The 23,954-nt window shown below is 50.1% G+C and overlaps 1 protein-coding gene across 4 annotated transcripts in view; it reads right to left on the reverse strand.

The window, feature by feature from the left end:
- The window catches only part of LOC102944212 (PML nuclear body scaffold), a 76,863-nt gene that overhangs the window by 31,935 nt on the left and 20,974 nt on the right, over positions 1-23,954 (reverse strand). For 2 of the 4 annotated variants that reach the window (XM_043523314.1, XM_043523315.1), the window contains exons 7-8: positions 22,888-22,940; positions 7,414-7,561 (exon numbers count right to left, since the gene is read on the reverse strand). In XM_043523314.1, the coding sequence (XP_043379249.1) occupies positions 7,414-7,561; positions 22,888-22,940 (201 nt within the window). Of the gene's footprint in view, positions 1-4; positions 6,552-7,413; positions 7,562-22,887; positions 22,941-23,954 lie in introns of those variants that run through there. The other 2 variants (XR_006284119.1, XM_027822352.3) reach the window with 2 other exon arrangements.

Here is a 23,954-nt window from a genome sequence, read left to right on the forward strand (position 1 = left end):
TTACCACGGGGTGAGCGCAGGGTCGGACCTGGCTGCAATCTTGAGGGGAGTAGGGGCGGGGCCCTGGGGAGGAGCTGGAGCAGCATGCCCCAAACCAGCAGCTGGAGCATGTAGGTGGCCAGGCTGGTGCCCGGGATGCCAATGTGTTCAATGAGAAGGAGGCTGGTCCCTAATGGAGCCAGAATGGTACCAGCCGCTGGATGCAGTGAGGTCTGCAAGGCCCTGATGTGCCCCCTGCCCATCCTCTCCACGCCTTTGCCAGGCAGCCCCAGGTGTAGCAATGAGAACGGATCGCTGTGCCCTATCAGGGTCTGCCCCCCCGCCCCCATGTCGGGGGAGCACGGGGCAGGGATTGAGAGACTGGGGGAATGGGGCAATTGAGAGACAGGGCTGGGAAGAGCATGGGGCATTCCGAGGGGGTGGGACGATTGCTGGGGGCAGGGGAGGAGAAATCAGCTGGGGGGGTAGGAAATCCTGGAGCAGTCCCTGCTTCCCATTATTCTCCTCATTCTGTCCCTGTCCATTACAGACCCTGACCCCCATTCTGCCCCACCTCAGTCTCTGCACCCCCCTCTCCCCCAGCACCCCAGGCTCTCTCCCTGAAAAGCTAGCGTAAGGGGGCACTGAAGCAGCTGGCTACAGCCGCCGCCACCCCCCACCCTCGGTCCCTCTCCCCGTGGCTGTTCCCCATTGGGCCAACCCAGCACGGGAGCAGCAGGAGTGGAGGTCATGGGCCTCTCTGCCCAGTGCTGCTCTGCTGACTGACCATGGGCAAGAGACACAGTGGAGCGATCCCTGCAGCTCAGCTGGCAGCGAGACGCAGTTGAGAGCAGGTGTGGCAGGGGCATCACATGAGATGGCTGGCAGCCCTGCAGGGGGACGTGCCCCGGGGCACCAGGCCAAGTGGCCTTCCCTCCACGAGAGCTCATGCAGCAGCTGAGACAATCCCTCCATCCACCCGGGGATGCCAGGAGTCTGCATTTGCTCGGTGTCCTGCTGCGCTCAATCACTGGAACCTCCGCCCCATGTGCTGTGCACTGCCTGTATTAAGGCAACCCCCCCCCCCCCCATAGCCCCACCCCGATGCTGGATCCCTGGCCCCATGCCATGGAAGGGTGTCACAGGGTGCACCGTTCTCCACTTGTCTGGTGCCTCTTCCTGATCACTCTGGGAATTAGCGCTCAAAACCAACGTCCCTTCCTGTGGGCACATGTCGTCTCTCAGTCCGTAGCTCCTTTCCGTCCCAGGAACTACAGCATCCTCTTTGTGAGTCAGCCCTCCAGCTGTGTTGCTCAGTGTTCCCCACTTCTGGGGTATATCAAAGTCTGTCCTTCAGCAGCCCCAGGCAGTCTTCCCATTCACTGCCGCAGGGGCCACTCCCTCAGTGGCCGGTAGGGGTACCTGGCCCGTGCTCTGCTCTGGGCTGTCCTCTCCCCAGCCCTCACTGCTCTTTCCCGGTACTGCTACCTACCACCCTGGTTCCCCTCCTGGCCCTGGGTGTACCAGCTCCAAACCCTCCTCCCTGGGAGCGACTGCAACCTGTGCATCTCTGCAGCCTCCAACACTCCTCCCTCTTCCCAGAGAATGCCTGCCCTTTCCCAGCAGCAGCTCGTCTGTTGCCAGCAGTGAACTCAGAGTGGCAGCTGAGACTGTGAGCAGAGGGAGATAACTGTTATCTCTGATGCTGCTGTGCAGTGAGTGTTGCCAAATCTCTCTTTCATGGTCACCAGGACAGGAAGAAGAGATTAAATGAGGACTGTCTATTTTAGGTACTTCTCAGACTCTCCCACTAGTATACGGGCACCTCACAATCTCTATTGTATTTAGCCTCACAGCCCTCCTCGGAGGTAGGGCAGTGCTCTTATACCCAGTATACAGAGGCACAGACAGGTTAAGGGACTTGTCCAAGGTCACACAGGAAACCTCTGGCAGAGTAGGAGACTGAACCTGAGTCTTCAAAGTCCCAGACTAGTACCCTAACCACTGGATCATCCCAACTCTCAGGACAGGACTCACAATACCTCTCTTCTCTGTTTTTATGTTGTAGCAGGTTAATATAATACCCAGATACAATGGGGGTTCGCATACTATACAGGTGGCCAATAGAGGATGGATGGACAGGAAGGACTAGGGGACTCCTTTCTAACCGCTCATCAGAGCTTTACTGGACAGTGGCTTGTGGTTCCCTGCCACTCCTGTGCTGACAGCTAACTTCATCTCAATCAGCCTGGTGCCCCCAAACCATTCTTGACACCTTTGTCCCCAGCAGACAGCGTGGTGACAGTGAATGAGGGAGAACAACCAGCTCCTACCATCACCACCACCAGTAGCAGCAGCAGCAGGAAGAAACCTAGCCCTGAGGAGTTGCTGTCAGCTCTGGAGCTGTTCTTGTCTGAGTTCTTGGTTGGCTCAGTCAGAGCTTCCTACCAGCTCAACATCATACTTCCGAGTGGTGCCTGGAGCACCTACTTCATAGATCTCACTGCAAGTCACTGCCATTTATTCTCCCCGTGTTTGGGGGGCACTTTGGTGGGATAGGTGACTCATGGGAGGGACTAAATGGCGGGCACCAGCTAAAGGGCGGTATGTGACCTCCCCACATGACCGCCCCTCATGATTCCACCCTGTCCCCAGCCCTGGGCCCCCGCACTCTCCCCATGCCCTCCCCATCCCAGGTTACCTGGGGGAGGGGGGAGTCTGTCCTCCCGTTGTGCCAGATACCGGTTTGTGTCACCTGGCTGGGTCTGTACACCCCACCGGAGGATGGGGCTGGGGGCTGTACTGGTACAGCTGCACCGGAGCAGCTGCCGGTGAGTGGCACTGGCTCCTGGGAGCGGCAGCCCCAAACCAGCAGCTCCTCCGGTGCAGCTGTACCAGTACTGCCCGCAGCCCCGCCCCAGCCCTGTCCTCTAGTGGGGCTGTACAGACCCCAGCCAGGAGACACAGCTGCGTGGAAGGGCTGGGGGCAGTACAGCCATGCCAGAGGAACTGTCGGCTGCCCCACATTCTGCTCCTTTCACCACTGCTGTTCTGTGCTGAATGTGTCCCCCCTGCCCCCACCCGAAATCTGGGGAGGGGCATGTGACCCTTCTTGCCCCTCCCAGGCATCGCTGACCCTACACATAGAGCTGCTCATTAGTAGAGTTGGCTGAAAATGCAGGTGAGGGGGAGTTCCATGGTCTCTCTCTCGTTCCCAAAGGCAATGGAGGAAGAATTCCATTTTCTGCTCTGCCAGGGATGCCAGAAAGAACCCAGAAATCACAAGCTCCTGTTCTGCCTTCACACCTTGTGCACCAACTGTCTGGAAGTGAACAAGCCCATGGGCCAGTGCACCATCTGCCACACTCCCATCCCACAAGCCAGTGGGATCCCAGACCAGCACAACCTGCTCTTCGCCAATCTGCAGGCCAAGCTGAGCACCTACCAGATAACTGTCAAAGGTAGTGACCTGGTCTGTGACAACTGTGGGCAAGGGGGAGAGTTCTGGTGCTCTGATTGTGAGAAGTGCCCTTGCATCAAGTGGTTTGAGACCCACCAGAGGTATCTAAAGTGAGAGAGCCATGAAGCCAAGGTGGTGAAGGATCTCAAGGTGGGATCTGCCAGGATGTTTCTTGATGGTTCCAGGAAGCTCAGTAACTTGCCCTGTGCCAATCCAACCCACACAAACCAGATGCTGAGGTAATGTTCACAACCTGATCTGTTTTCTATGCAGTTGCATCCAGAATCTCTTTCTAGGCTCAGCTGTCTTTTTCACATGTAGGCAAAACACCAAAACAGTTCCTCAGCCCAGCCTGGGCTGCAGCTCCCAGCCCCCTTCAGTCCTTCCTGCTTCAGGGCCTGCTGCAGGATTCTTCTGTCCGCTCTTAGGTGAGCACCACCTCCCAGCACTCTCACTCCAGAGGCTCCTGTTCCCCAGCAGGTTCCCACTGCCTCCCCTCCAGGGAACTCACTCTGCTCCTGCTCCCCCGTCCCTCCTGACAGCCAAGCTGGGTTTGTTGACTGTGAGGATGTGAAAAACTGTGTCTGTGAAAATGTTTGTGAATCCTGATGGCCCTGAACTTTCCACTCTAATGAATTGTGGTGTCTGAAAAACAGTGCTGGAAAGACGGCAGTTCCTTACTTGGTATTTTACTAGTTTCAGTTGTCTACTCAGGGAGTGCAAATGAGAGCATATGGTTTAGGCGACAAATCATACAGCAGGAATCATTAACAGTGACCAGTCAACATGAAGCGTTGGTGAACAATCCATGATCTGAAATGTCTTTGTCCAGACTCTTCAGTGACTACTGATGAATAGCAAAGACTGCTGGTTCTGGAGTAGGACTGGGGCCATTGGCATCATAAGGGGCAGGGTTGGGCCCCATAGTTCCATCCGGGATAGGCTGCCCCCAATGGCATTAGGGATAGGAAGGGGGCAGGCCTGGACTCCAGCAAGACTTGTGCAATGAGCAAGTTGGCCAGGTTGTGATCTCCTTGATACTAAGGCCACAGGACAGTGACTTCTTCACATGCTAACTCTGGTGTGGTTAGCGACTTCCTCTTGTCTGTGACTACCGTGACTGGAATCTCTGTGACGCTGTCAACTGGAATTCCCCTTGGAGCACTAAACTCCCGACCAACTTGTTAGCGATCAAACTGGCCAGTGGGGCTGAATGGTGGCTAGGATGAAAACACTCCTCCAGGGTACCTCACTGTCCTGCGCTGCTGTAAGATTCCTGCTGGATGTGATCTCCTTACAGTGCTATATTCTCCCAGGAAGAGGATTCCTGACTGCAGTCCTGCAGACCATCCTGCCTAGCTTCCTGTCCTTTTCAATCATAGAATATCAGGGTTGGAAGGGACCTCAGGAGGTCATCTCATCCAACCCCCTGCCCAAAGCAGGACCAATGCCCAACTAAATCACCCGAATCCCCAACTAAATCATCCAAAGCCATCATTGTGTTGGCTGAGAAACGAATCCAGGTCAGCGGCTTGGAAGGCAGCTATGCTCACCACTATACCACCCACACAAAAAGAAAGTAGCTTTTTGTTAGAGAGCAGTATGATTTGCATTAAGGTAGTGCCTAGAGGCTCTAACTGAGACGCAGGCCCCATTATACTGGGTGCTGTACATACACACTGAGACAGCCTCTGCCCCAAAGAGCTTCCAGTCTAAATAGTCACGACAGAGAGAGGACAGCTCATTATTCCCCATTTCACAGCTGGGGATTTGCGAGATCAAACGACTTTCCCAAGGTCATACAGACAGTCTGTGGCTGAATCAGGAACTGAAGCCTGGTCTCCTGAGTCCCCATGCAATGCCTCCACACACACCATCCTTCCTCTTTAAGCAAGTGAGTGTGGCCCACATTCTGCTCTTGTTTGTATCAGAGGAATTCAATAACTGCATAGATCTTTAGTGGAACTGATCAGGATTTATACCTCTGTAACTGAGCAGAGTCTGACTTGTGGAGCAGGACAGACACTAGAAAAACCTAACTTGGGATAGTAAATCTCTTATCAGATGCTTGTTAATTTCAGAGAGTCATGTTTAGGGCAAGAAGCCAGAATTCCAAAGGCGTGTGTAGCAAATAGGCCTCTCTACAGTTGTGACGTGGGTTAGATTCCAACCAGGAACACCTTAGAGACTCTCTTAGTTTTAAAAGTAGTTTAATCATACATGACAGATAGAGCACTGGGACAGTCTGGTGACTGACAAGCTAAAAGCACCTAAAGAGAGGTAGCTCAGTAACGGCCTCACGCTGCAGCTTGTTGCACTCTTGCTAGGAAAAGGGAGAGCTGTTTAGCAGCTTCCTCCCAGGTGTCCATCGGAAATACAGAGCTCGATTATCCAAAGCACAGATACACTGGCAATTGACGGCACCAGCAGAAGCAGGTCGACCGTCAGCAGCAGCACGTAATAATAATATAACTTATCATTCAAACCTTCAGGCTGATCATGGAGAGACCTGAAGTCACTGGCAGCCCTATCTACTGCTATGACTCCTGCAGTTCACAGAGGACCATACTGCGCATTGCCAGAGTCTTTGCAGCAGACCTGGTGAGCAATTTCTCCTGCAACAAAGGCTGAAGGGAAGTGTAAGATTCCAGGTTGCAATGAGAGAGTGCAGGCCTCGGATTTAAATCTGTGTGGATCTCCAGAAGTTTACACAGATCCCTTAGGGCCTTCGCCGATGCCAGAGCGCTGCTGTCGTTCAGTGGCTTCTGCAGGTATGTTCTCACCAGGTTCTTCATTTTATAAAGACCAAACATGGGAATCTTTTCCTTAATCAAGGGCATGGTATCCAGGTAACCACAGACACTTGTGCAGAAGTCCCATTTCTTGGCAAAAGAATCCAAGGCTTTAAAGAGAACAGTGAGCTCCGACGTCCAGAAGTTATATACAACTAAGATGGGCTTGGGAACAGAGCGGAGGTAGCAGAGAAAGTTCTCTAGCCCTGTCTCAAGGGAGACACCTTGGGAAATCAAACCGAGCACAGACTCTGGGATTTGTATCACAGCCTTAAAGCTGTTTTCTCCATTCACTGCAGCCAGCTGAGTGATCATCTGTGCTGGAGTAGGAAAATGGCAGAATCAGGAACTTTTGAGACATCATACAGCATTGGTAATGCAGAGAGAACTGGGATATGGGGAGCTGAGAAAAAGGGGTCAGAGGGCCAAGTGATCTCTTAGTTCTTGTCAAACTCTGGTATTGTAGGGACCCCCTGCCTACTAGCTGGAGATCTTTGCATTCTATAAGTGATGCCTGAGTGTAAAGGCAGCGTTGGGGGAGGGGGTTCCCAGCTAGTCCATCCTGCTGTCTCCTTTCCAAGCAGATGAGAATGCTTGTGCATAGAGCTAAGCGAGATCCTGATCAGAGAAGGCTTAGATTCCAATTATTTATTCACCTGATGTAACACACTAGCAAAGTGTGCTTCTGTGTCCCTATAGTGGCTGGCAAATATAAGAGGATATCAGCCCTGCTGCTGCCTCCTGCTAATGGAGTTAGTCCTTTAGTGCAAATGGCAGGGACCTGTGCTTTGGAGCTATACAGCTCAGGTTCAGTGAAGACTCAGCTAGGGTCATTACAGTAGTCATTGGGTTGCTCTGTAAAGCACCTTGTCCCCATAGTGATTGGCACTATAGAAATATCATGGGTAGAAGGATAAACAAAGGGGGAGTGGACCTGGGCCTAGCCACAGAATGAAAGCCTCAGGATTTGGTGCTTGGCGCTGATTTGTGTGAAGCCCTGTATGACTGCACATGTCTAACCTGAACCGGCCTTGGAGTTTGTAGGAACTCCAGGAGAAAGATCTGCTCTGGATTGCTTAATAGCCGGGCAGGAGCAGGAGCTGCTATGGAAGCTCCTAACCCCTGCCTATACCATGCAGGTTATCTGCTAATAGAGATTCTCAATGAGCAAAGCAGACTCACTGTCTTTGTTGACCTTCATGTCGAAGAACACCAGCGTGCTTCCCCCAAAGCCAGTGCTGGCCACGACCCCAGAGCCTGGCACGCTGCTTTCCCATTCGAATGGCAGGTATGAGGAGGAGTCCTTGCTGCCCTCTAGCATGCTGGAGAGCTGCAACAGAAAACCAAAGAGAATGCACCATGCTCCCAATAGTGCCAAGAATCAGCCGGGTTCACCTGCACTAGGAGAGAGCCCTGTGCATGTGCTGAGAGGTGGAAAAGGAGGCTGGGCAAAGGTGGCCGAGCCGGTGGGTAGAGGAGTGGCCGAGTTTGAAGTCTGCGCTCTAACACCTGTCTAGGTAACCACCTTGACAGTGGTGTGAGCTTGGGGCCGCTCCCCTCCCCAAAGGGAAAGGAGAAGGAGGAGGTAGAAAAGTCTTGTTCCATGGTCTTGTCTGATCTCTCAATGCCCATATCTAATGCTGTGGGAGCCAGATGAAAAACAAAAAAGGGGATGGGAATGGATGACACTTCCTTTTCATATTCTTTTACTCCAGGTTTTCACAGGCACCTCATAATTTTGAAATCTCACCTGACGTGAAATATGTTGACCTACTCTGCAGTTGGTTGAAAAATGGGGGCACAGATTTTGTGAAAATTTTCTCCATGCTTTATTGTTTTTTCTTGGTTTTCTGCAAAATTTGAAACGTTTGGGGCAGAATGTTGAGACATTTCTGAAAAAAGAAAAGGAGTACTTGTGGCACCTTAGAGACTAACCAATTTATTTGAGCATGAGCTTTCGTGAGCTACAGCTCACTTCATCGGATAATTTCTCCTCTCTCTCTGTCTCTCTCACCCCCTTGGTATTTATGAAGCACTCAGACTAAGCACTGTAAGGCTCTGTACTCCTTGGACAAATGCAGGGTTGCTTCCTATGTGACAAAAAGAAAAGGAGTACTTGTGGCACCTTAGAGACTAACCAATTTATTTGAGCATTGGTTAATAATAAATAAATTGGTTATGCTCAAATAAATTGGTTAGTCTCTAAGGTGCCACAAGTACTCCTTTTCTTTTTGCGAATACAGACTAACACGGCTGTTACTCTGATTCCTATGTGACAGTCTCCAATCCTTTTTCCATTCCAGATGTGCCTGCATGTCTGCCATTCTGCTTGGGAGACTACTCTGGAGTTTAATAGATCTGCAGCTTAGGAAATTGTTGTGTCTTGTAAACACAATCTGCAAAAACCACCCTGCTGAGTCAGGTCCCAAATAATTGTGGTTACTAAATATACCCTAATAGGCAGGGCTACACTCCACATGGCGGGCTGGTTGGACTCTGGTGGCTTTTAGAACATGGTGAATGCCACTGGAGGGCTCACCAGCTATTTAAAGGGACACTACCCTTTTCCAATAGACTACAGAAATACTGCCTGCTGTCCAGCTTACATCATCTTCTGCTCAGTTTCATTGCATTCATGCAAGTTTATACCCCTTGAAACAATTCTTTTCTCTCCTTTGCATACTAGGAACACATTGTATGCCAGGGCTAGGAACACATTGTATGCTCTGCTCTCGTTTAAATCAGAAGGAAGTCCATAATCAATGGAGTTACCCAAGGTCAAAAGCACTGTGCTGACTTTTCCTTTCTATTCCCAGCAGTTGAGAGGCTAGGTCTTGCTGCCGCTCCCCTGGAATGAGAAATCAGTTGTTCTGCTTCCACTTTTTCACAGAAGGTAACCTGCATATGAAAGATCCCAGAGTTTGTGCCATGGACTGCCCACAGCAAACTAGCCCTTGTTGCGTCATATCTAGACAGAGGTGTGGGCCAGGGGTCCAACACAGAGCTCTCGAGTTCCTATTTAGGTTCTGACACTGGTACCTTGTTTACGCTGGGATACAACCGCTGCTCCTTGCTGTGTCTCCGTTTTCCCACCTGCACTCTATTGGGCTGCAGGAAATGTGGGTTCAATTCCTGGTTCTGCCATGGGCCTGCAAGGTGACACTGGGCAAACCACTTCCCTCCCGTCTGTACAATGGGGACACTGATACTGACCATTGAGATCTTCTGCTCTCTATATAGTGTCATCAGCAACACTCTTCTACAGAAGGGGAAACTGAGGCACAGAGAGATGTGATGTGCCCAATGTCATGCAACTGGCCAATGGCAGAGCCATAAACAGAACCCAGCTCTCACAAGGGGAGATGTGAATGCTCTCTATAAATACATCAAATGGATAAATACTAGGGAAGGAGAGGCGTTATTTAAGGTGAGGGCCAATGTTGGCATAAAAACAAATGGATATTAACTGGCCATCAGGAAGTTTAGGCTTGAAATTAGATCAAGGTTTCTAATGATCAGAGGAGTGAAGTTCTGGAACAGCCTTCCAAGGGGAGCTGTGGGGGCAAAAAACCTAACTGGTTTCAAGCCTGAGCTTGATAAGTTTATGGAGGGCATGGTATAAGGAGACTGCCTACAATGGCATGTGGCCCATCAACGACAGCTAGTAATAAATATCCCCAATGGATGCTGATGGGACAGTAGATGGGGAGAGCTCTGAGTTACTACAGCAAATTCATTCCCAGCTGTCTGGCTGGTGGGCCACACACACATGCTTAGGGTCCAACTGTCTGCCATATGGGGTCAGGAAGGACTTCCCCCCACCCGAAGTCACATTGGCAGAGGCTCTGAAGTTTTTGACCTTCCTCTGCAGCATGCAGTCACTTGCAGGTTTAAACTAGTGCAAATGGCAGAGTCTCTGTAGCTTGAAGTCTTTAAATCATGATTTGAGGACTTCAGTAGCTCAGACAGAGGTTCGGGGTATATTACAGGAGTGGGTGGGTGAGGTTCTGTGACCTGCAACGTGCAGGAAGTCAGACTAAATCATAGAACCATAGAATATCAGGGAAGGGACCTCAGGAGGTCATCTAGTCTTTCCAATTTTTCCACATCCTCCTTGTCGTGGGGGGACCAAAACTGGACACAATACTCCAGGTATGGCCTCACCAGTGCCAAATAGAGGGGAACGATCACGTCCCTCGATCTGCTGGCAATGCTCCTACTTATACACCCCAAAATGCCATTAGCCTTCTTGGCAACAAGGGCACACTGTTGACTCATATCCAGATATCATATCCAAATGATCACGATGGTCCTTTCTGGCCTTCAAATCTATGAGTCTAAATTCCAGTCCAGCGTTCTAGCCAGAGCCGTAACCAAGGCAGGGCGAAAGGGGCAGCCACCCAGGTGGAGGCAGAAAAATGGGGCAGAAACAGAGGTGACATGTAAAGCCCTGGGTGGCAAGGCTTTGGTGGGCCAGCCCCATGCACCAGGGTTAGGGAGAAAGTGCCATCTACAGCCCCTGGCTCTCCTTAGTGTGCCACCCAGCCTATCTGCATTGGGGGGCAGGGTAGCAAAAATCTCGGGAGCATATGCCTGATAGTAGGGCCGGAGATGAGGGGTTTGGGATGCAGGAGGGGGCTCCAGGCTGGGGGGTGGGGTGGAGGGGTTCAGGATGTGGGAGGGGGCTCTGGTATGGGGCAGGGGGTTGGAGTGCGGGGGGGTGAGGGCTCCGTCTGGGGGTGCAGGCTCTGGGGTGGGGCAGGGAGGAGGGCTTTCGTGTGCAGGAGGAGGCTCTGGGTTTGGGGGGAACTCAGGGCTGGGACAGGGGGTTGGGGCACTGGGTTACCTCCAGCTGCTCCCAGTCAGTGGCACAGCTGGGGGGTAAGGCAGGCTTCCTCCCTGTCCTGGCACCGTGGACCATGCTGCACCCCGTAAGCGGCCAGTAGCAGGTCCAGCTCCTAGGCGGAGGTATGGCAGGTGGCTCTGCGCACTGCTCTCGCCCACAGGCACCGCTCCCGGAGTTCCCATGGGCCATGGTTCCTGGCCAATGGGAGTGCGGAACCAGTGCTCGGGGTGGGGGTAGGGAGCGCAGAGCCAGGACAGGTGGGGACTAGCCTGCCTTAGCCCTGCAGCACTGCCAACCGGACTTTTAACTGCCCTGTCGGCAGTTATGACCGGAGCTGCCAGGGTCCTTTTTTGACGTTGTATTCCAGTCAAAAAGCGGACACCTGGTCACTTTATTTGGGGGGGTTCCCAGACTCCATTTTATATTCCTGGATTTCATTTTGAATAAGCAAGAGTCACTTCATCGTTAGAAGCTGCAGGTCACAGAGCACGAAAAACAGAATTGGTGGGAAAACCAAACTGGCGGGGAAAAGGTGGTGAACAACAATGCTAAAAACAGCAGAAGATCATACCACTGTCAGGTAAATAATGATCGCAGGCTAAAAATAGAACTGACAGTTTAGAATGTTGACAGCTGGCATGCGTCCAAGAAAGATCTGACAGGAAGATATGAGCAGAAGTGTACAGAAACTTCCCTGACAGAATGGTATAAAGGTCAGTGTGTCAGTTGAGTTGGATTGACAGCTGGTGGGAGTTGAGAGCTGATAGCTGAGAAAGCTGGCAGAGAGAGGAGAGCAGCAGAGGGAGCACTACCTTGCCACTGGAGTGCACAGAGAGAGAGAGATAAGAAGCAGAGACCTCAGGAGAAGAGGCAGAGAGAGAGCGTGCAAGACAGTGCAGCGGAGTAAGTTTGTCAGACAAAGTTCTAGTTCTGGTATAGTATAGTGTTAGTGTATATGTGTGTGCATGGGTTTATAAAGATCTATCTGTGTGTGGTAATTGTAAAAGAAATTTATATATGTAGGACCTAAAAATATATTTAAAAACTGCTATCAGTGATCTGTGAACAACTGATGACCAAAAGCAGAGTGCATCACTTAGCATCACTTTGTACTGTAAAGCAATATGGTTTGGGGTGCTCTTTAACTTGTTGGAAGGGATTTGTGTCTTATAATATCAATAAGGGATTTGTGCCAAGGATTGGGTTTATAACATCTATAAGAGGTGTTAACATCAAGAAAGGGTGATCTTTAGCTTGTTAGGAGGAATAAAGGGCACCTTGTTTAAAACATGGCTTGTGTCACTCATTTATCGGAGGGCTGTATCCATGCCCTCTAAGATTTTTCCTTAGCCATCCTGGAGACCTAAAATCTAATGAGAACAGATTAGTCATCTCAGGGAACCCAAATTCTATTTTCGGGGTAACAACCCTGTGTGCCCCGCACCACAACCCCTGTCACTTGTGCGTGGAAAAAATTGGTAGAGGTCACAAATATGCTTGCTCGCCCCAGGCGCTAAAATGCCCAGTTATGGCTCTGGTTCTAGTTCCTAGGCCATAATTGTGCCTATGTCTCAGGGCTGCTGGGAGGGTTACTTAGGTACTATATGTGCAGTGCTATGAAGTTGAAATGTGCTCCGCATTACTGCCATGGTGGCTGCTGCTGACTGAATTTGAATTGGAATCGGGGGGCTTCTGTGAGATTGGAATTCTCCTGCCAAATTTGAGGGCTCACTGGAAATTGTGGCTTCTGCTGTGGCATTTTTCAACTAGTGGAGCAGACTGTTTGCTCAGTGACGGAGCATGAACTCAGCTCCCTACCGGACAGGATATGGAGGAGGCCTTGCATAAAAACACAGCAGCTGGCCCCTCTCCCCTACCAGTCACATTTCCCGTCAGTGCCAGAGTATCCCCAGTGTGCTCAGGAACGAAAAACCACTCAGGGAAACTCTCTTGCTATTAACTGCTGCTACAGCCCAGCCAAGCACATCTGCACATTGTTACTGAGCAGTAACACACAGAGATAGCCCCGAGCTGTGAAGTTCTTGGGTAAAATTTCGTGAAGTGCCTATGTGACTCAGGAGCATAAATTTCATCTACAAAAGTGGCTTAAGAACCTAAACCCAACTGATTGTTAATGGGATATAGGCTCCTAAATCCAGGTCCCCCACAATATTTAGGTGCCTGCCATTGAAATCAATGAGAGTTAGGTGCCAAAATATCTGTGAGGATCTGGGCTGCGTGATGAAGTCACTTTTGAAAATGGAACTTAGACAACTTCAACTTCCAGCCATTGGATCGTGTTCGAGTTGGGGCGTTGACTTGGTTGTCCAGTTCCCTTGTTTCCAAACCAACACACTTGATAATTTTGGGCAGGGGAGTTAAGGGGGAGGGAATCACCAAATGACCAAGACAGAGATTGAGACCAAGTAGTCTGTGAACTGCACACTGTATGCGAGGCCAGTTGTCTCTAGATAGAGAATTCACAGCACACCTGGATTCTATTGCAAGCCCGCACACTAAAGGGAACAATTCTAGGTCTTAGCTTTTCCTCTGACACTACTGTTACATTGACGTAACCCCGCTGATAGGGGTAGAGTTACTCTTGATTTACACTGGTGTAAACCAGAAGATTCAGGACACAGTCATAAGAGGAATTTACTTACCTGTAACTGGAGGTTCCTTGAGATATGTGGTCCCTATTTGTATTCCAAACATGGGTGTGCATGCCCGCCATACGCCGGAAGGCTTTCCTAGCAGTGTCCGTTGATAGGCACGTGCATCGTGCGTCGTCTTGTACTCCCCAGCTGAGGCTATATTAGGCCATGTGGATTGTGCCACTCCAGTGACACTCTTATCGCTGAGTAGTGCAGTCCACAGCTGAGGGGATGGATGGCACACATCTTGAAGACCCTCCAGTTACAGGTAAGTAGTCTCCTCTTCTTTGAGTGATGGTCCCAATATTTATTCCAAACCTGAGTAAGTACTGAGCAGTGATCAGTGTGGAGAGGGGTGTGAGGATGCAAGAGGCAGTGCAGTGTGTAGTATGGCGCATCCCACTGACGCATCATCAGCCCCCCCTTGGGCAATGGCGTAATGGGATGTGAATGTGTGCATGGAGCACCATGTTGCTGCTCAACATGTGACTTGCCAGGAGACATCCATCAGGTAGGCAGATGTGGTTGCTTGTGCTTGTGTAGAGTACACCATAACTCTGTCAGGTGGCAGTATGTTGGTTTGGGATGGAAGACAAGGAGGTGAACAGACTGATTGAGGTGGAACTCCAAAACCAACTGTGGGAGGAACTTAGCATGCAGCTGTCAGGAAATCGTATCCTTGTGAAATACTGTGTAAGGGGGGGTCAGCAATCATGGTTGCTAGTTCGCTGACCCATCTAGCCGAGGTAATAGCCACTAGGAATATTGCTTTCATGGAGACATGGGAGAGGGAACATGTCGCCATTGGCTTGAAGAGCGGCTTCGTGAGGGCAGATAGAAGAAGGGCAAGGTCCACAGGGGCGTGGGCTTAAGTACTGTCAGGAAACTGTTGAGGACACCTTTTATGAAATGAATGGTGGTAGGGTGCGTGAACACCAAGCTGCCATCCACAGGGGGGGAAAGGCATTAAGTGTGGCCAGGTGGACCCATACAGAGCTGAGGGAAAGGCCCTACATTTAGAGTTCGAGGAGATAATTGAGGATGATAAGTATGAGTATTGGTCTCAGCTGATGGTGATGGTCGGGAGGACATGAGGTGAAGCATTTACATTTATCTTATTAGTAGGTCCAGTAGCGTAGCTAGGGGGGGAGCGGGGCAGCGGCCGCTCCCCCACTGAGCACAAGTGGCGCCTTGTCAATGTCTTGGCGCCTTTTAAATTTTCTCCTGTTGAGGGAACAGGGGGAGCGATCCAAAAAAAAGGCGCCACCTGCTGCGGCGCTTTTACTCACCCTGCGGCGCTCCAGGTCTTCGGCGACGGGACCTTCACTCGCTCCGGGTCTTCGGTGGCACCTCAGCGGCGGGACCTTCAGTGCCGAAGACACCCGGAGCGAGTGAGGGCCTGCTGCTGGAGCGCCGCTGGGTGAGTAAAAGTGCCACAGCGGGTAGTGCCTTTTTTTTGGATCGCTCCCCCTGTTCCCTCCACCTGGCTATGCGGCTGAATAGGTCCAGGGGCATACCCTCCTGCTCTGGTTAAGGATGTGTCTCAGCAGAGAGGAGCATGCCTTGTCCTTGGTCTGACCCAGTATGACCGTTCTTATGTTCTTATGTCTACTCTTGAGCCCCATCCAAAAACTAGGCCGTGAGGTGAAGAGAGCCCAGACTGGGAAACTGGACTCTGTCCCCATCTTGTGTGAGGAGGTCCAGGAGCAGTCGGAGGTGGAGTAAGTTTACACATGGAGAGGCTGAGGAGGTCTGTGAATCAGAACTGATTGGGCCAGAATGGCGGCATGAGAATGATGGTGGCACGGTCCCGGCAAATCTTGCGGAGGACTTGTGGGAGGAGCGGAATGGGGGGAAAAGGCATAGCAGAGATTGCCCATCCAGAGTAGGAGAAGAGCATCACCCTGTGAGTCGTCCCCGATTGGCTCACCTGGAACCATAGAGGGGTAACTCGCGGTTGTCATGAGTGGCAAAGAGGTCCCAGAGTGGGGTGCCCCACGTGCGGAAGATGGAACAGAGAGTGGGATTGTGTAATTCCCACTCATGGTTGAGGTAGAGAGTCCCACTGAGCATGTCGGCTAGGAAATGTTGGGTGTCTGGGATGTACATGGCTTGGATCATCTCATGGCGCTGGATGAAGGGGTGAAGGGGGTACAGACCAGGACCTTGGAAGCGTCAGTCCACCAGGTGAGGGAGGCCAGAACTGTCTTTGAGAAAATGATTTTGGCATCCAACTGGTCCCTTGTAGGGTCTGTAAATGGAAAGGAGTCACATTTGGAAGCAACGCATGTACAGACATAAATGTGGTGTCACGTAGGTGCAGACTGCCATGTGCCAGCGGAGGGAGAGGAAATGGCAGACTGTGGTGCGAGGGTTGCAGTGTAAGTCCACAACTATGGCTGTCAACATCGCAAAGTGGTCTGCTGGAAGGAAGGCCCATGTCACAATGGATTTGAGGGGGGTGCCGCTGATACCAGGCCGGTAGGGTGCATATGGCTGAGGGTGGAATGGTTGGTGCTGCTGTTTGCGTTGGAGGGGTGGGGTATAGATCCCCATGGAGCGCAAAGTTGCTAGAGTACTTCAGCGAGCGAAGGGACTAGTCTGTTTTGTCAGAGAACAACCTGTCCTCGTCAAAAGGGAGGTTTGGACCTCCTGAGGAAAGCCAGAGGACTGCAGCCAGGAGTCTTGTCACATGACAACACCCATGGCAAGAGAGCACAAAGACCTGCCCGTGGCATTGACTGCCAGTTGGAGGTCCACTTTGGCCACCAGGCACCTCTCTTCCACCAGGGCATTAAACTGTTGGTTCTTGCTAGTGCAGCATTGTTGTTGAAATCATACTTAGCCAGCAGAACCTGGTAATTTGCAATTTGGCATTGCAAAGCTGCCAAGTAGTCCTTTTTCCCCAAAAGGTTGAGGCGCTTGGCCGCCCAGTCTGGAGGGCTGGACTTGTGTGTGCTGGCACACCTGTTCCATCACTGCATGCATAACCAGAGAGCTGGGGGATGGGTGGGAGAAGAGAAAGTCTGTCCCCTTAGTTGGTACCAAGCACTAGCACGTCACACATTTTGGTGTGGGGGTACAGGAAGCCGGGGTGTGCCACACTGCCCATGTGGACTGAAGGATAGCATCTTTAATGGGCAGTGCTAGCCATGACAGTCCCTGTGGTTGGAGGAGGTCCTGCAGTTGATGGTGCTGATCCTGGATCTCCTCTAACGGTACGCCCAGATCCGCAGCTACCTGCTGTAACAGGACCTGATATTGCCTTTGGTCATCTGGGGCCATAGAGAGGAAGGGGAGTCAGTAGGACCCTGTTCATTCACTGGCATGGGTAGCTTGCAGGCAAGCAGTGGAGAAGACAGGTAGGGCAGCTCCAGTTGCTCCGTGGGGAGAAGAGGCTCCAAACGGCTAGGAGTCCAGGGGATGTCTCTGGAAGCACTGGAGAACCGAGGTGGTGTTCATGGAGATGGTTGGACCGATAGGTGCGAAGGCAGTTGGTGGATGGACAGTGCGCGAGCTGAAGCCCGGTCAGGGCAGGCAGATGCTGGGACGACCAGCAGTACCACCGGATCCTTCTTGTGCTTTATTTCACTCTCAGTACAGGGAAGCTTAGCACTGGTGCGTCGGTGCTGGTACATGACTCCTCACCCAACCTGGTTGGTTCGGGAAGGGAACGCTATGCTTGGAGGTGGCCCTCAATAGGGACTTGCTCAGATGCCCATGAGAATGCTTTTTACCCTCATGTCTCGGCTCGCCCTTGACCGTCAGTACTGTCAGATCGGCGGCATGGGAAGTGCTGGGAGGAGCACTCACCGCTGGTGATGGGCGCTGCAGTGACAGCTCTGAATCAGAGTGTGCCTGCGGTCTCATGGCCTCCTCCATAAGCAACTTTCTTAGGTGAAGTTCCTGTGCTTCCCAAGTCCGTGGCAGGAAGGACTTAGAGATCTTGCAACAAGTTGCGATATGAGCCTCCCCACGTCAGTAAAGGTAACGCTGGTGCTCGTCGCTCACCGAGAACAAGCGGGAGCACAAAGCACAGTTTTTAAACCCTGGAACTTGGGGCATAGTACCTGGGGGAGGGAAAACGTACCATGAGCAGGGTAAACAATCTCTAATTAACTACACTAACTACTATGTGTACTTACCATGCTATACAAGCAAACAACAAACAACTACTATATACAACAGTCGAAAGTGCTCTCTTAGTCAAAAACTGAGATCCCAGAGGAGGAGGGGGTCTGACTCCATACATGCGGCAGTAAGAGGGAACTGGTGCAGCGTTGACTCATTCAGCATAATATAGCCTCAGCTGGGAGCACAAGATGACGTGCGGGTCAATGGACACTGCTAGGAAAACCTTCCAGCTCCGGCGCATGGCATGCATGTACACCGACATTTGGAATACATATAGGAACCACCACTCAAAGAAGACTCTAAACTTGTGAGTACTCTTGAACTCAGTCTCTGCCCATCAGTTACTATTCATGGGAGGCAGAACTATTCCTCGTCCCTAGGTTCAGTCTGGATGGGGCTGGAGACAGGACTTTCCCTGTGGAGGATCCTTGGTGGTAGATCTCCCCTAGAGGGCATCTGTTGGAGTCCTTCACCAGCTGCTTAAAGGGTGAGATGAGTGCCATTTATTTGAGCAGGCTTATCCTTATGCGTGGCTTGGGTTTGCTCTGCTGTTCTCTTACATCTGCTACCCCTTTCACTGCTGTTGGTGGCGTCAACTGACTCGGGGTAGTGGCCACCTGAGCCTTTGCCCATGTGCCTGGTCCTTTAGGCTGCTTGCTTCTTCCTTTCCATGCTAACATCGGCATCTCATGGAGATACCCATTATGGGGCCCCCATCAATACAGCCATACAGCAGCTCTTTACAAGGCAAAGGGGGCAGCTAGATTAATAATTGTCCCAATTCACTCTACATGTGGTAGATGGGATTTCCAAAGGAGTCTGAGGGAGTCAGGTGTCTGAATCCTTTGAAAAGTATAACGTGCTCCTGGATGTTCTTAGCCAGGAGTGCGGTGGGAGCGGTCTCTGAGCAACAGTGCTCAATGACTTCCATGTCGAGTCAAAGCACTCTGACCTACTGAAGCCATGATGAAGGACAGATGAAAGGAGGATTCATGGACGCAGACACCCGGCCTGGGAGGTGTGTTCAAAGCATTGAACAGACACTACCCTAATTAATCCTCCCAGCAGCCCTGTATCATCATCCCCATTTGACAGGTGGGGAAACACGAATGAAAGGTGAAGTGAGTCACCCAAGGCCACACAGTGAATCAGTGGCAGAGCCAGGATTGGAAGCCAGTCCCCTATGACTCCAAACTCCATGCTTGTTCCTCCAGACCATGCTGCCTGTGGGAGAAAATGCCAGAAGGCATTAGGGTTTACCAGAGGGACAGGGGTGCAGGAGGCAGCATTGGAAGAAGGAATGGCATGAGCATAAGTCTCTTGGTTGGATTGGATCCAGTTCCCATTTAGGCTCAATTCACTACTGGAAGAAGGAAAGAGAAATTGCAAAGAAAACGGGTAAGAAAGATGGCAGTGGGTTGCTTTTAGTTTGGAAATAGTTTTATTGAGGGTAACAAGAGTGACTTACATTCCTGTATTATTATCCCATACAAAAGCACCTCCACGTTACATTCCCCAAAATCATGGTCCCATCCCAATTTTATATCTAACCCCTTCCACTGAAAACAGGTCCCTTCCCACCCCATCAATTCAACTACTTCTTTATTTATAAGGATATCTGCCACTAGGATTTGTCATGTGGTTAAATATATCGTGAATCCTGTGGATTTTTAATATTGTTTTCAAAGTAGGGGGCGGGTGGTACCTTTTCAAAGTGTTACGTGACATTTTGTCTACATAACTACTATTAAAATTTCTACACACTGAACACCTTATCCTGTCCCATGCATCAAAGATGGTCCCCATTTTTATAGGCCCTAGATAATTGCTAATGCTGATCCAACAGTAACAAACAAACTACATAAAACCTCATTTGCTAATGTTTCCATGCATCAAAGCTCCAAGGGTGGATCCAAAGCCCAAGGAAGGCAATGCAAAGACTCCCACTGATTTCAATTGCTTGAGTCATACCCTAACTTTTCCCTTGATCTGGGCCAACTCAGTTTGGAACAGACAATCTGCCATATTGCTTTATCTTTGGCCTAAGCTAAAAATTCTCTTCTCTGTGAGGCTTATAAATTCCACAGGCTTCAGCCCCTAGAGTCATTAATTAAAATATCCTTAAATATAACATCCTTAATTCAGTTATCCTTAACTGATCTTGTAAGTTGCTTGATATGAAGCTATTTGGTCTGAAGATCTTAAAAGCTCTGCCTATTTCTTGAGCAGAATGGGTAAGTTCCTTCAATCGGAGATACTTGTCTTTTGACTCTGACAGTGCGGCGTGTCATGGACAATGGTGGCATCGTTGACAAAGTCATCCTTAAAACGAGTAAAAAAACAGGAAAGTTCTAATGGCGACACACAAAACTGCTGACTTCTAACATTCCAAACTTCAAACCATATGAACTGACTGCCTACAAACATAGCCTGTGGTTTTAAATCTTAGTGAGATCTAAAAACAAGACAAGTTTGACGTTCCTGGGCCAAATTCTCCTCTCACCTACTCTGGTGTAACTCAAGAGTGAGTGCACTGAAACCAATGTAAAAGTGACAGAAGTGAGAGAAGAATTAGACCCTCTACATTTTAGTCATATTGAGTCATCTGAGAGCACTTTCTGATGGAGACTAATAGGAATTATTGTTCACCCACTCTCCCACTCTCCAATAACTCACAAACAGCTCAAATGAAGTGGCTCAAACAATTCCTCTTTTGACTGAGACAAAAACATAAAATTGAAGCCTACATTTGTCTGTGTAAATTATGAGCCTCTGAAAGAGCAAGCTGGAAATCAATCTTAACTAGGTCACGTGCTTCCAGCACCAATTATAAAAAATGATTTTTATACATTTCATTCTGTAGTGTACCACAGTACTGCTATCCAATTTAAGCTTGAAGAAACTAGTTCGGGATCATACTGCAAAATTCTATAAAGCATACTTCCTCCTATTTAATTTTTGTACTAGTGTCATCAATAAAGAATAATATCAGAACATCTCAACGAGAATGATGTAGGAAGGTGCTTGAGTTCCAGAAAAAATACCAACTGGGCAGAATTTCTGGACTGGACAAAACTGGAAACATTAAGTATAGAAATGTGCAAAAGAGCTGGGATTTTTACTAGGAGATTTAGCAGTTCCCTTAGACTTCTTTGGAAATCTCAGGAAAGATGCAAAGTTTGGACCTGAATCCAGATCTTAACTTTTTTGGGGCCATCTCTAATTAAGCGCTGGTCACTTATTTTCTTACAAACCAGGAAAAGAAAACACCCACAAAGGAGGAAATGAACTCCCTGAGAGAGGGGGACATTCACAAAGATTGACTTGACAGTGCCACTTCTGCAGCGCCAGCTGCAAAGCTGTATTTACATGTGACGTGAGACCATTTCAAAGTACTTGCTGGCACATTCCCTGCAAGATAAAACGCCTCAGACAGTTACAGCGGCATTCATGATACATGTGGGTCCAGGTTCCCTGCTGCCCTGCACCCTGGATAGTCAATTGCACCTAGGCAGCGTGAGCGGAGCAGATCCGAATGGTATTGGTTCACGCCCACTTTGCACAGGTGTGAGTGACATTACAAGACACAGTGGCAAATCCGGCCCCTGGTGGAGCCACTTGGCTTACCACGTTGGAGTTGCAGCAATTGGGCTAAGGGATATGGGTCCAGAGGGGGTTTGCCAACAGCTGGAGATCACCAAAGCACGGGGGTGAGGGCTGCCCATGCTGGGAAGGGAGAGGGGACTTACATTGCTTGTTCCATGCTCAGAGGTGAAGTCAGTAAAGAGGGCATGTTTGAGACAGGATGACACCTTGGACCAAATATTACCTGTGTGGCTCTCTGGGCTTCAGGGGAGGTTACAGCAGAGACAGATTTGTCTGATTTTGTTTTCTTTGGCTGGCATTTAGCGATCTATTTCTATATCCCTCAGCCTAGGGCATTGTGCTTGGGTCAGTCGCAACCGTGGTTGCCTGTGACTTGATGTACAGTCAGCAGCCGTCTACTTCTACTCAGATCAGTCTCTGATACCAGTCACCTGAGAGAGGCATTGCAGAATAACCATACCCAGCTCTCAGGTAGCGTGATCATCTGTAGACTGCTTTGCAAAGGAGGCAGTAGTGTTATTCCCATTTTATGGGTGGGGAAACTGAGGCACAGAGAGCTGAAGTGACTTGCCCAAGAACACACAACAGGCCAGTGGCAGAGCCAGGAATAGAACCTATGTCTCCTGAGTCTTAGTCCCGTACCCTATCCACTAGGCAACACTGTCTAGGAGCAGGAAGTGGATATGTCAAACACATAATGCAACTGGTGAAGGGGAGGCATGTGTCTATCTGGGAAAGAGAGAAGGGGGTGTAGATCACTGGGAACAACAGCTGGGGGAAAATCCACAATTGGCTTCATTTTGGAAGGGCTCTTAAGCAATCAGAAACCTATTCTTGCTATTACAGAAGCAAGAGCTCAACCCATTGTGGTGCATTGAGAAATGGCATAGAGTCGCTGAAGGAGAAGAGAGCGAGCAAGCAGATGATGAGAACTCTTTTCTGAACAAACGTCAGGGTGGTGGAAGAATGTTTGGAAATGTCCCAGAACATTCCTTCTGCTGGAATCTGACCGAGTTATGGGGAGAGGAGCCAACAGATAATGTGGGTTACTTGTTCAGAAAGAGTCCTGGAGGAGAAGGTTAAACTTATACCTGCCTGATGATTCTCATCCAACTAAGGAGAGGTTTTCTTGCCCACATCTAGGAATTTGGAAAGGTATGTGACTGGCAGATTAATGTGGATCCTTAGGACATGCCAGACCTTTAATGCATGGTCTCAGAATCTGCACTGAAACAAGTGGGGAGAATTGCAATGCTAAGGCAGGTGGCTGAATGTTCCAACCATAGTGTGCTTGTGTTTGCATTCACTGCCGTTGATCTTACAAGAGGCAGCGTGAGTGGCAGCAACTCGCAGCATTTTGGCACAATCCATATTGTATCCCAGTTACAGTGGATGCTGGGCTCTTATTTCACTCACCACCGTGTCTTCGTCCGTATCTTCGGAACTGCTTATCACGATGCTGGAGTCTTCTGCAAACAGAAGACAGGGAGTCAAGTGCTAGTTTGAACAGGCACAGCGCGAAAGGGTACAGGACAGAGGAAAAACTGGCAAAGCAACGTGGGTCCCTCCCCAGCCACACATATAAGGGCCACATAGCGGGCTGGTTGATGAGTGTTGAATTAGAGCCCCCTCCACTGGCTAGGGTGTAGCAGCGAGAGCTTTTCCAGAGAGGCAGTTTCCTTCGCTGCTGCATGTGCCAATTTTCCTGTTCACCCCAGCTGAAATACTTTTCACCTCTGTGCTGCCCTCCCGCCCTGATCTGCTACAAGAAGTCCAGTGCTTCAGGGAATCATTTCCAGCATCATAGCCTCCAATCAGCCAGGCATTTCTATTCCTTACTTTCTTATTTTCCTCCCTTACTCCTAGTTCCACTCCTGAGACCTTCTGCTGCCCTTCCTCTCTTCCTTCCCTGGGTGTTGAGGCTGTGTGGTTGTATCTCTCTGCATCACTGTCTAGCCACACTGAACTTAGCCTTTCCCATCTCCTCCCCAGTCAACCCTTTCAACTCCTCATTATTTTCAGTCGCTCATTTTGGAACAGTTCCCTGTTTGTCTGTACGTGGACCCAGGAAAATCCAGGTTCCTAGATGTTGCTATAGATCATGGATTCTCTACCTGTGGTCCAGATCCTTAGCAAGGGGCTCATGAACAGTTTGGGGATGTGGTGGGTGGGACTTCTCTTTATGGCTACATGGGAAAGGTCCCAAAATTCTTGGAAGGGGGGTGGTGGTCTCTGAACTTTTTTGCTGTAACATGGCGTCATGCCATGAAAGAGGTTGAGAAGCCAACTGCTCTACAATGACTGTAAAGGCTCCATCAGTGGACATTTGGTTTTACATGTTGAAGCTCTAACTCATTTGATTTTCATTGGGCTGCCGTGACAATTAGGGAACCCAACCCTTTATCCTGGGATAAGGAGTCCTGGCTAAGCACATGTCACTACAGCCTATTCAGGCCCCTGCAGGCCGGCCAGGCAATGTTACG

The sequence above is a fragment of the Chelonia mydas genome, chromosome 10, assembly GCF_015237465.2.
Source record: "Chelonia mydas isolate rCheMyd1 chromosome 10, rCheMyd1.pri.v2, whole genome shotgun sequence".
Classification (NCBI taxonomy): domain Eukaryota; kingdom Metazoa; phylum Chordata; order Testudines; family Cheloniidae; genus Chelonia; species Chelonia mydas.